Consider the following 12,775-nt stretch of genomic DNA (forward strand, 5'->3'; position numbering starts at 1 on the left):
GGAAAATAAAGTTTTAATGGGAGTTTCAATACCGCTTTCCGCATCAGAATCGCTATTCATTGGTTGCCCCCTTGCTCATCAGAAAATGCAGATTCTAATAAAAATCTTTATCCTTTTCGGACAATATGGATGTGTCATTTGGAAAACAATCCAAAGTTTCCTAACTCAAGTTAACAAAAAAATGTTTATTTTCTGTTTAAATAATTCGTTAGTTCGGGGTTTATTATTCGTTAAATAGGGGTTTTGACTTCATTTTAGTCGGGGAAAAAATAAAAATTGCTAAATCACGAAAGTCCTTAAATAGAGGTTCGTCAAATCGGTGTCCGACTTTATTATCACTGTTGTTGTTCTTTGTTAGGAAAAGAAATCAACAAAAGTATATTTATTTTGGTAGAAAAAACTGCTTAAAAATCTATTTTGATTTAAAATAAAAAAAATTGAAGAAATCTCATAATTTGTAAAATTTCTTTTAGATCTGTATAGGATCCTTACGAAGTCAAGAAACTACAATGAACTGGTTCACGTTTGGAAGAGTTTCCGGGAGGCCGCTGGTAAACCTATCCGAGAAAAGTATCTCCGATTTGTTGATCTCAGCAACGAAGCAGCTAGATTAAATGGTTTGTTTGTGCAAAGACTTGCTACTTTACTTATCTGTTGGAAGTTAATCTTCTTAAAGTGCAGCCATTTTGGGTAACTTTGAGCCTTATGAGTTAACTTTGCTATAAAACATATCCGAGACTGTATCTCCAACTTGTCGATTTCTGCAACGAAATAGACGAATTAAAAGGGCTAGACTGGGCAAAGTTTTCCACTTTACTTACCTGTTCGAAAGTAATATCCATAAAGTATTGCTATTTAGGGAAAAATTCAGCCTGGTGGGTTGTCTTTTCTATGAAATCTGTCCGAGAACGTATGTCCAATTTGCCGATCCTGTGTCGATTTGTTGGTCCTGTTTTTCTCAATTTAGAACATAAAACGCTTGTAATATTGTACACAGCTTATTGCATCATTCAAAAATTCTGAATTGATTGTTTGGAAGCTATTTTTGAAGTTGCCGAGCTCGATCTATCTACAACATGGCAATACTATGGATGATTAAAATCTTTTGATATTGTTAACGACAGAGGGGAGTTTTCAAACATCTAGAAATTAAATTTTTCTCGTTTGAAGTTATAATACATGGATTAAAATAATTAGTTTTATGCAACATTTCTGGCGTGGCTCAAACTGACCTTAAATTCAAAATGTGGTTTAAGAAGCTGGAACTCCAGTATTTCAAAGGGAAAAATAATCCATACAAGCAGGCAACTATTTTGCAACAAGTGAAACTCGTTTTTTATGCACAAAATATCAAACTCTCCTTTATACTGAGCAAGTTTCTATAACATTTTTTAACAATACAATCTTAGAATCTGTACAGCCAGAAAGAAAGCTATGACTACTTAAAAAATGCAGCTATATTCTAGGAAACTCAGTACTGATTTTTAAGAATAAGGTCAGTGTAAACAACCTTATTTCTGTTTGTTATTTTATTCCCTAAAAAAATATTGATTTCAATTTTTCAATAAAATAAAACATTAGTTAAAAATCAAAATATCTTTATTTTTTTAAGAATCTGTAAAGACGTTTTTTAGTACACAGCCGTTTTATTTCAAAAAAAAAAAAAACCATATATAACAAAGAAGTTTTTAAAAAGCAACTAAAACAAAGATCTCTGTTTAACTTCTGAAACACTTGAACGATTTGAGAATTTTATTTTGTCGAATACTTGAAATGCAAACATTTATTAAAATATCTACTAGTACTTAAGTGTACACTGCATTAAAACAAGTTTTCTGTGATAATAAGTAACAGAATATTTTTGCTATACAGATATATATTTTTTAGTCACGTTGTTTTTTGTTTTTGTTTTTTTAATGTTTCAGGAGTGTTTTTATTTATTTATCTATTTTATTTTATTTTAGTGGGAGGGGCTGTTGTATATTGATTGAGCTATACGCACTTATTAGAGGACGAAAAAGAATCCATCATGTTCCCTGAAAACGATCTATCAAGCTTTCCTTTCTACGACTTAAGTTACATCCTTCTATTGATCGATTATCGAAAAAAAAAATCTACTTCGGATGACTTTAAAAAAATGTCTTCTATTTTCTTAAATGCGTTTCTATTGCAGGTTTCTCCGATACGGGGGACATGTGGCGAGAGGCTTACGAGAGCGAGACTTTCGAGATGGACTTGGAGAACTTGTGGCAGCAGCTGCGGCCCCTTTACGAGCACCTTCACGCCTACGTCAGGCGAAGACTTATCCGAGAGTACGGAAGCGACAAAATAAGGGAAGATGGGCCCATCCCTGCGCATCTCTTTGGTATGAATCCACTCTTTCGGTCTTGATAGCATAAGGTACCAGTTAGGTTGATGAGTGAAGAGAGCAGTGGGTCGAGCCCAGTAGTTTCGATATAAAAATTCACAAGCAACATGAAACACCTCCTCCTCATCGAAAATTAAATGTTCTCTTCGAAAATTAAATACTTTCATAATAGAACAAATCACGTTAGTTACATGTAGGTTTTTTGCTTGTTTTTAAGCGGTTCTTTGGGAAACGGAGAGGGAGCAGGGGGTGGGGGTAATCTATTAGAGAATTTTGCAAGTGATATTAAAATTTCAGCATTAAAACTCATTTTAGAGAGCCTTTTTGCTAATGATTTCACTAATCAAATTCCTATGTTGAGTGTTTGTAAGCATTTTTCAAACGAAATATATCAAACAGTATCGTTTAAAACATCTCTTGACTGATGTTTCAACAAATGCTTGTGTTTAAACTGACGTACTGTAATTAGTTTCGTTTCGTCATTTCGACATTCAGTTTTCTGTAAGCAAAGACAAGACTTTACTTTCAAAAAGCTTTTAATGTCTCTATGTTGATAGGAAGGGAGAAAAATAGCTTGAATTTTTTTGTCATATTTAAACTCGATTGTGAAAACAATTACCTCATAGAATGCAAAAGTCTGCCTATGAAGGGCTTATTCTCCTTATTTTCATTTACCCTTATTTGCATTCATTTACTACTTTTGATTTTCGAATGTTATTATTAAGTGCTTTGAGTGTGTGCATATTAAGTTCTTGAGTAAAAGTGGTTGACTAGTGGTCCAAATAACTCGTTTTTCAATTTCATGTTGCAATAAGGGATGACCTTCAAAGCCGGAGACCTTCACGTTTCAAAAGAACATTAAAGAGAAAGGGAAAGAAGAAAGATCACAATAGACAGGCCTTTTTTAAGCAATTAATCACTCTCCAATCAAATAAAAATTAATCGTCTGGATATAAAGTAGATATTGAGAAAATTAGTTTTAGAGTGCTGCAACAGCATAGAAAATAAAGATTCAGTTTTTGGGAGTTGTAGAGTGCTAGTCGAATAGTTATTTCGTCGATATCGTTTTAAAGAATGCCAAGTTTTGGGCTTAATTTTTATCAGGAACATTTAGATAAAATAAGCAATACAATGCAGTTTCGGTTTTGTTTTAAAGGCATGATTTTCCTTCATAAAAGTATTTATTGTTCGCAAATTTAAATGGATGTTTTAAATGTCTTCTAAATAGAACGTATTCAGCAGAAACGCATGCCAATAAACTTAGCACTGCAAGTACAAATACATTGAAGGTGCCTTTTCCCGATAGAGAGTTTAATTTTGACTGATATAACAATCTTTCTAAAATCTTATTATTAGGAAGGATAACAAAGAGATGATTTCGGGAAGTCTAAACATTAATAAATTTTCTTAGTTCAAGAGCCCATGAGTGCCAGACCTACGTCATAATATAAAGACCCAAAAGTTTTCTGCATAAGGACATCACAGCAGGTAAGAAAGGTTCGCTTTTATTTAAGCTGAGTCGCGTTGGCTTTGGCAGGAAACAGGTAGCAAAGGTGCGTAAAATTCCTTCAAAAACTAAACATGATAGATTCATTCCAAGTCACGTAGCCTGGTGGTCCCCATCCAACCATCTCCAACTTGGAGGACGTTTTAGAGAAGTGCAGACATGCCTTTGAAACTAAATTACGCAAATTTTCATCTTCAAACACACATATCATGAGGATCTAGCATGCCTCAAAAAGAAAAAAAAGTGTGCTCCAAAGTGACCTCCAATGGGGGAACCGCGCTAAGCATGACAATTCGCTGAAAATTTGCATGGGCTAGTTTCAAAGGCATGTCTGCCGCTCAATAAAATTTCGTTCCAATCGGAGATGGTCGGCTGGTAACGACGACGTCATTTGACATGGAATGACTCACTTTTTGACGCACCTTTTGCTACTTGTTTCCTGCCAAAGCCAACGCGAATCAGCTTAAACAATAGCGAACCGTTCTTACCGGCTATGATGAGGTTACGCAGAAAACCTTTGGGCATAGGTCTGCCACTCATGAGCTCTTGTTCTATATTTGTTTATAAATGAAAAGAAAAAACAAAAACATTGTTTCAAATATTTTTTATTGATCAATTCAGCCTTAAGAGCAAAAGACAGCTGATAGCACTTAGTTTCATAAAAATTGCTTCTGAGATTATCCCTACTGAGTCTTTTGTAAAATGACCTCCAGAATCCAATCCTTCGTTTAATACAGATAGCCCCAACGTTTTTTCTCTTTCTGATATCTTAATGGCCATGATATCGATAATGAAAAGAAAGGAGTTCAAAACGTTTCCTTTATTTTTTGCTATCAAAACCAGAGTAGTACCATACTCGAGTGAGTCCCACACCCGAAATTGTGTTCACGTTGTAAAAAAATTATGTTAATAAATCATCTTAGAAAGACCCTATATCGCGCCTGAGCCGCATCGTAAATAATGACAAAACCTTCAGGCTACAAGAGGAAAGCAAGCACTCGATAAAAGTATTTTATTGGATATTGTTTGTTATATTTTATATTAGTGTAACACATTAGATTTTTGTTTATAAATTTTAAGGTTAAAATAATTATCTTTGTCATTCTGAACCAAAAAGGGACAGACAATTATTGCAAATCATCTCTGGAAATATAACCAATTAATTGTATGTTACTGAAAAAAAAAAAAAAAAAACTAACTCAAATGGCGAGAGAAAAAGACAAATATATCATTACAAAAGAAAAAAAAAAGTAAAAGAAAAATTCGATGTCTCTGTAGCAGGCGTCTGGCACTCTAATACCTCTGAATTTCCGAGCTACCACGCATCGCCGAGCACTTCTTTAGATGTTGTGTACATTATCTCGTTTTTCTAACGAAGTTGGCAAAATGGGCTGTTACAAATGCCAGTGCGGTGTAGTTGACTCCCCAGACAGTCGTGGCCAACTGTAAGTCTGAACACCGCTGTAGCCTTTTCACTAGATTTATCTGCAATTTTGGAGGAACTCTTGGAGGAACAACGGAGACTGTTTTCCATTTTGATGTGAAGTGATTTTTCATTAAGAATTTAATTGATTATCTACCGTGCACAAAACGTTTTTGATCTGCCGTTGCATCCCCCATGTTATAAACATACTTAATTTCATTTTTAATCTTAATTATATCTGTCAATGCTACTTGATTAACTATAAGTAATACGGGAAGTTTGTGCGCTAAAAAATTCCGATAGGACACATAAGCGAGGTACACCGTTTCCAAGATTTTTTTCTGAATGTTTTTTTAAACGTAAATACATTTTTGGAAATGGATATCACGCTAGTAAAGGCGATATTCTTTTCTTTTCGAAGAAATAATGTAAAAATAAAAAAGAAAACATTTTTAATATTTTTTTTCAATACTTTATGGAATAATATCCCCTAAAAATCTTTCCCTTTAATATAAATGCTTATAATTTTTAAATAATTTATCTGTCTAGCTCTTTAGAAGAACGTTAATGGTTAATATAATGCTATTTTTTCTTCAAAAAGAAAAAAAAAGAGTGAAACTGTTATCGAAAACTGAAAAAAAAAATGAAGAGAGTAGGGACTATTTCCGGAAAATTAAGGACGATGGAAGAAAATGGTTGACATGCGAGGCAGTGAGAATTAAAGGAATGTAAGTGGGAAAATTAAAAATTTGGAGGTAACCAGTACAAATTGTAGATGAACTTCTCCTCTGTCTTGGGGGCAAAAGATAGTTCAGTAGTCCTGGTAGGTGCTACTGTGCAGCATAATTTAGAACAAAAATTCAATGGATGCCTACCTAGGAAGTTTATTTTAAACGCGTTTTACTCAAAGCTTGAAAATATCCACTTGCATCTCTTTGCTTCTCACTGTCTCACATTACGATTTCGAGGTCATTGTACTTGAGAATCAACAAGAACGGTGTCAAAAGAATGAAACAAAATGGTGGGCTATGTATTTGAATAAGCGCTTTGTATAAAACATAAAAATTTAGTACGTACTGAAGATGAGGAAGCATGTCAAAAGTTTCAAAAATAATCCATTGTATACGAATTTTGTAGCTAAATCAAAATGCAGTTTTTCTTCACGCTTTTTGGCTTGTAATATATTTAAAATATTCTATCTGAGTAAAACTGATTCTGCAATGCAAAACCACGAAGTGTTCTATTTCCCTTTTGAATGTATCATGTCAGCTGGGTGTATTTGAGGAACACCCATCTTCGAAAATATTTTTGACACTGACCGTTTGGTTATCTAAAGCCATTTCCCTCTCCTTCAGGTAACATGTGGGCTCAGTCGTGGGTTTCTTTGTTGGACATCACGCAGCCGTTCCCTGGAAAACCTTCTGTGGATGTCACGCCCGTCATGGAGGCGAAGGTAATGCGATTTCTTGTTTCTGTTCTGTCTGATTCTTCTCTTTTTCACTGATAAGATTTAAAAAACAGGGCGACTCATCAACGACTGGATATCACCGTACGAACATAAAAACGCCCTTAATGCTTTGAACTTTTTAAAAATTAACATGCTTGGAGTGAATCAACGACTTTTCTTTTTTTTGTCTTCGATATGGTTTGTGTATTTTAAAATTCGTACAGCTTCAAAGAATGAACTTTCCCTGAATAATGTCTATTTTTAGAGTACCTTAGAAATCTCGCGATATACACTGCTTGACAATTGCTAAGGAACAATTACGTTTTTTGGATAAGAATAGATAAAGATTAAAGACACAGAACGAATTATATAGTTAGTAGGGAGGATGTGCCTTTATTATGCGTACAAAATAATACAGATATTACTGCATCAATGAAGTAAAAACTTAAAAATAAAAAAAATAATCCCACTTAGACGTTTTTCATACAACCACAAAAAAAATGATCTAGGTCAGAATGATGAAGATATGAGTACCTTAACATGATGTATGATTACCAGGGACACTGATGCACAATTTACATCTGTTTTCCATAGCCCCCTTTAATTATTGAGGAGTGCTTGGGGGATTTTTCCCACTCCTCTCTCAATGCGAAATTGAGTTCTTGTACTGTTTAAGGAGGGACGGTTCTTTGCGCAACACGTCGGCTAAGAGCCTCCCAGGCAAATTCAATTGGATTTAAGTCGGGAAAGTAAGCAGGCCACTGCTCACGGAGAATGTTTTCACTTTGCAGTGTGTCTGACACTTCAACGCGCTAGGACCTACAGCCCCTTAAAAAGACGAACATGGTTCAGCATAATATATCTGCAATACATTTGTGACGTATCGCTTTCTTATTCAAAAATGTGAAGCGGTGTTCTGCCATTGTGCATGATTCCTTCCCACACTATGACGCCTGGGCCGTACTGATCACGTTCGCAAATAAATTTTTGTGCATAACGTGTTCCATGCTCTCTCCACAGTAGTTAGTGGCCAGAATCTTTTGTCACACTGAAACAAGATTCGTCAGAGAACATCACTCTAGACCAATTTTGATGATCCCACCAACATGTTCCTTACACCAGCGTAATCTCTCTCGGCGATGGCGTGGTTGAACTCGGATGCAACGTACGGGCTTCCTTGCATACAAACCGACATTATTTACTCACCGTGAGATGGTTCTTGCAGAAACATGCGTACCGGTAGCGGTTGTTAGATTTGCAGTTATCTGTCCAAGAGTAAAATTTCTGTTCCTTTTTGCCACGAGGGCTACATAGCGATCCTCTGAAGGTGTGGTGCTCCTACCACACGTGCGTGAATTTTTGTACGAATCTTGAGCGTGTATGCACTGGTTTTTATGTAGATAACGAGTCTTGGTCTACCACGCCATCTGAACTTGAATTTATTTCCATAGGCCAGGTGGTTGAGATACAAATTTGCATAAATCACTTGTTCCTTAGCAATTGTCAAGCAGTGTACATGGAATGCTAATTGTAAAACTTATATTTGAAACATTTGATTCAAATGAAAAGGGTCTTCTTTGACTGAACATTTACAATTTCCATAAACGTGACTTAAAAATGCACGATAAAATTAGTTATTGCAGCATTACACCAGTTAGAAATCATAAAAATGTTTATTTCCAAAAATAAAATGTTCTCGGAGCATGTTCTCCTTTGCTTAACTGTAAATTATTCCATACACGCTAGAAGGTTAGGTAAATTTTTCCAACTAATACTTTGCAACACATTTCCTTGTCGCAGTTAGGGAAACAAAATACTCGTTTTGTTCCTTGCGTATTCACCAATTGAATTATTTAATTGTAATTACTACAAAAGATACGTATATACATCAATTCCACTATACTTCCGTGGGAAGGTAAAACACGGAACTTACGAATTTTTCTTTTTTAATTATTATTATTACTATTATTTACATTTTGTCATATATTTTACTTTGGCTTTAGTGTACAAGCTCGCTTCTTTTGGTTTCCGCGGAAAATAAAGCATGAAAAAAATCAAACTCCAACATTTCCCAGTCATTAGTATAGATTCCGAAACGTGTTTCTTCTGTATCTTAGAAACTCATTTCTGCAGATGCTGCCTCACACGGCAGTATATATCTTTTAACATTTGAATGTTCTTATTAAGATGGGTAAAATAGAATGATACAAGAAAGGAAAAATAAGGGGGGAAAATAAGGTAGAAACAAAAAAAGGAAGAAAGAAATTTGAAACACAAACTATTGTCACGAAATTTAACATTAGCTATCAAAAACAGCAATAATAATACTAAAACAAATAATAACAAAAAAATAATAATCATAGACATAACAATAATTATTATCGTACTAATAATGATAATAATAATTATAATTTTAGGGTTAATAAGATAATAATTAAATATTGTTGATGGTGATGATGATCTAACAACGTGTCTCTTTACTGGAACTTAACGATAGATAGATCTGTAGCTTAGCCGCATTGAGCAAAAACAAGATTTCTCTTCTTATTAAAATTGCATTATTTTTTCTAGCATTTTTAAACAAACTAAAATTTACTACAAAATTATAATTGTAATATTACAAACGAGCACTGTAAAAGATTTGTATTACAATGAGTTGTAGATAAAAAATTATATACATACTTTATCACCAGAGTTTTCTTTTGTAACGTATTTCGTTTTTTTTTTTATTTTTTAACGCAAAATGTATGCTGTTCTTTTAATAGCTGAAGTGATTAAAAATTTCCTCTAAAACGCGAATATAAACGATTTTTTAAACCGCTCAAAAGTAGTTTTACGTTGTCCCAGTTACAAAAAACCTTTACTTTATTATTCTAGGATAAAAACTATTTTTGAAAACATTTGTCCGAGCTAAATCCGTGTTTGTTTAGGAGTTACTGTGTAAATAATTTAAACGCTGTTGAAAACGATTCTCAAATCACTAAACAAGACTAATTCGTTCCAGTTAGGAGGTTTATCCTTTCTGACCACCTAGGACAGTGCTCTTAATTGCTAAGAGAAGTCAAAAGTTTGAATAACAAATTTTCTCACTGTAAACGACAGTTGTCTTTTTTCTCTTTAAGAATGGTGTCATCACTATTTTCCCTACCTTTCCTGCATTAAAAAAAATAGTGTATATCTTACATTTTACGTTCTTGTTAATATCTACTGCTTTTTGCAGAAAACGGTTGATCCACTGTTTTTTCTCATAGAATAAAGTATTTAAGTTCCAATATGATTTTTACAATGTTAATAATTTTAAGCTTTTAAAATGCTTCTTTGAGGTGCCTTACGCCTTTTTTCTTGCGGCAAATGTCGTAGCAGTTTGACTTTCAATTCACCGAGAACCATCGACTTCCGAAAACCATCTTATTGTTAGAAAAATGTCACTAAAAAAAATCATTTTACTAAAATAAGTTCAGTTAATGAAACACCAAGAAAAGGACAGTAGTAAGAAAATAGTTTGAAAAATACCGTATGACACCCCAATTTTGGAATCCTAAAATTCGAAAGACCCAAAAATCGGAACTTTTCCCACTTATACATTTCTTTTTTCTCATATTTTGTTTCTAGTTTTAAAAGTTTGAAATTGTTAACGTTCGGCAATTACTTGTTGAAAACATAGTATTTCATTTCAGCTTTTTTTTTTTTTTTTTTTTTTTTGAACGTTTTTTCTCCCTTTTGCTGTAATTGTACAGTAATCTATTAACATCCACTTTCTATTAACGATAGTTCTTTTTTTCTTTTCATAAGTATGCAATACAAAGCCTATTGAACAAAAGAACAAATTTTTTTTTATTAAAAATATAATCTGTTTATTGTATCTATCGGCATATTGCAGAATAATAAAAAGCAACGTTCGCGGAATATACGCTACTGCAACTTATAGCCGACTTTTGTTATAGCATAATGAAGTATATTTTCCTTCAGTATGATCGAAAAAATAATTAATTTTTCCTCACCTGAAATGCTTATAGCTTTTTTCCTCGTTAATTAATCGCCTCTGATCTTTTTTATCGTAGGTAGAAAAATGTATTTTTTTCCGCTCTTTCAATTTAAACCAAAATCGATACGATAATTATTTCGATCGGAAAGATTCGTTTTTTTTTCGACCAAAATTTCGACCAAAAAAAGAGCTTTTAATCTTTTTTTTTTCCGAATTAATCTAAACTTTCCTAGCACTAACCTAGACAAACTGTGAAAAATTGAGGAAAATCGCTCCGGGTGTTTCCCAGATTACCCCGAACATATATAATTTCAGAGTCTGTGTTAATTTGTATAAAGATCGTTATTTTCTTCTGTAAATAGTTTTATCAGACTTCGAACAGTGTTGCACTTGTAGGAAATATTTCTTTCTGCTATCATTATTAGCAATCATTCTCAAGTTCCCTCAGTCCTACGTTTTTGTGGTAGACATTTTCAAAAGCCTTAAATTCCTTAATTTTATTTTCTTAAAGAATCTCACTGCCCTGGAAATGTTTAAGATGTCTGAAGAGTTTTTTACATCTCTTGGACTGAAAGAAATGCCTGAAGAGTTCTGGAAACGATCTCTGATAGAAAAACCAAAGGATCGGGAGATAATTTGCCACGCTTCTGCCTGGGATTTCTGCAATGGAAAAGATTATAGGTGAGCAATCAAAATCTTACCTTTTGTTTTATTAAACGTCTTTTAGTCAGAAGAGTCATGGGACTAAGTTCTCCACCAACTGCTAATGATGATCACCAATGTGAACTTTTTTAACGTTTCGATTTCATATGTACGAAATGGGCATAAATTGTTTTTTATGAAACATTTCTAAAATGTACGCCCTCATCCTTTGACTTCATTTTTCTTTGCTTATAATGCAGGCGTTCATGTGCCCCGCAATTGAATTATTTATAAACGACCCTTCTCGACTTCACACAATCCTTTTTACACGAAAACAGCTGATTACGCACAACATCCAGCCCCCTAGAGCGCGCGCTGTAGGGAGTTGATTATGCAAAATATGAGGACCGCAATCTGTAAATTGTTTTGAACTCAGAAAAGCAGATTACTGTTCTGGAGGTTGCCAGGAGGCTTGTTGGTTCATTAATTTTCTATATCCCGCTCCCTTAGGTACTAAGTAAATGAATTGAGAAAACTTATCTGAACCATTTTAATGATTGTCCTAGGCACAATGTCCCGTTGTTTCTTAAAATTTAACATACGTATTTAAAGCTAGGCAGTGGCGGCTCGTGGGAGGGGCCAGAGGGGGCCTGGGCCCCCTCACTTTTTTTGGAAGAAAACAATTTGTAACTTTTATTTATTTTCCTTTTTTTTCTTTGTGCGTACGTGCTTGAAATTTAAAAAAAAAATGATTGTACCGTATTATCCTGCATATAATCCACAGATTATTTGTTAAAAAGTGTAAAGTTAATGAGGTGCGAAATATACGTTGTCGCGGATTATCTGTGCGTGTATGTGTGTGTGTTTTTTTTCCCTCCTCAACACCAAAGCATTGAACCTCAATATTTACAGCAGGATTCCCAGAGACCATTACCCTAACTGTATGCTCTTTATTTTATGTACCTTGACTGTTCTTATGTGATTCAGGCTACGTAAAATAAACAACATACAGTAAAGGAAGAAGCCTTCATTTGCACAAGATTAGACCGTTTGCTCCTTTATTGACTCTTTATCTTCAAGTAATTAGCGTACTATGATGACAATTTAGAGAAGAAATCAATATTTTTCAGATTATTTTTAGATTAATTTTGAATATACCTTAAAAGTTATTACTTCTTCACGTTTTTAATTTATTTGCTAAAATGAACTTAATTTTGTTAATTAAAAAAATAGGAAAATTTAAATATTAAAAAAATATTTTTTTTCAATATTTAAAGAAACGCCCGGGGGTGGGGGGAGTGTACCCATGATCTGGCCCCCTTACTTTTTCAAGGCACCAGCCGCCACTGAAGCTAGGTAATTTAAAATAAAACAAAAAAGTTAAAAGAATTTTTTTTTGTTGA

General features: G+C 33.8%; 1 protein-coding gene across 1 annotated transcript in view; it reads left to right on the top strand.

Annotated features, from left to right (window-relative positions):
- LOC129217523 (angiotensin-converting enzyme-like) overlaps positions 1 to 12,775 on the top strand; it is a 65,215-nt gene that overhangs the window by 38,560 nt on the left and 13,880 nt on the right. The window contains exons 4-7 of the mRNA XM_054851839.1: positions 474 to 617; positions 2,174 to 2,365; positions 6,654 to 6,751; positions 11,242 to 11,411. Of these exons, the coding sequence (XP_054707814.1) occupies positions 474 to 617; positions 2,174 to 2,365; positions 6,654 to 6,751; positions 11,242 to 11,411 (604 nt within the window). The remainder of the gene's footprint in view (positions 1 to 473; positions 618 to 2,173; positions 2,366 to 6,653; positions 6,752 to 11,241; positions 11,412 to 12,775) is intronic.

The sequence above is a fragment of the Uloborus diversus genome, chromosome 2 (assembly GCF_026930045.1).
Source record: "Uloborus diversus isolate 005 chromosome 2, Udiv.v.3.1, whole genome shotgun sequence".
Lineage (NCBI taxonomy): Eukaryota > Metazoa > Arthropoda > Arachnida > Araneae > Uloboridae > Uloborus > Uloborus diversus.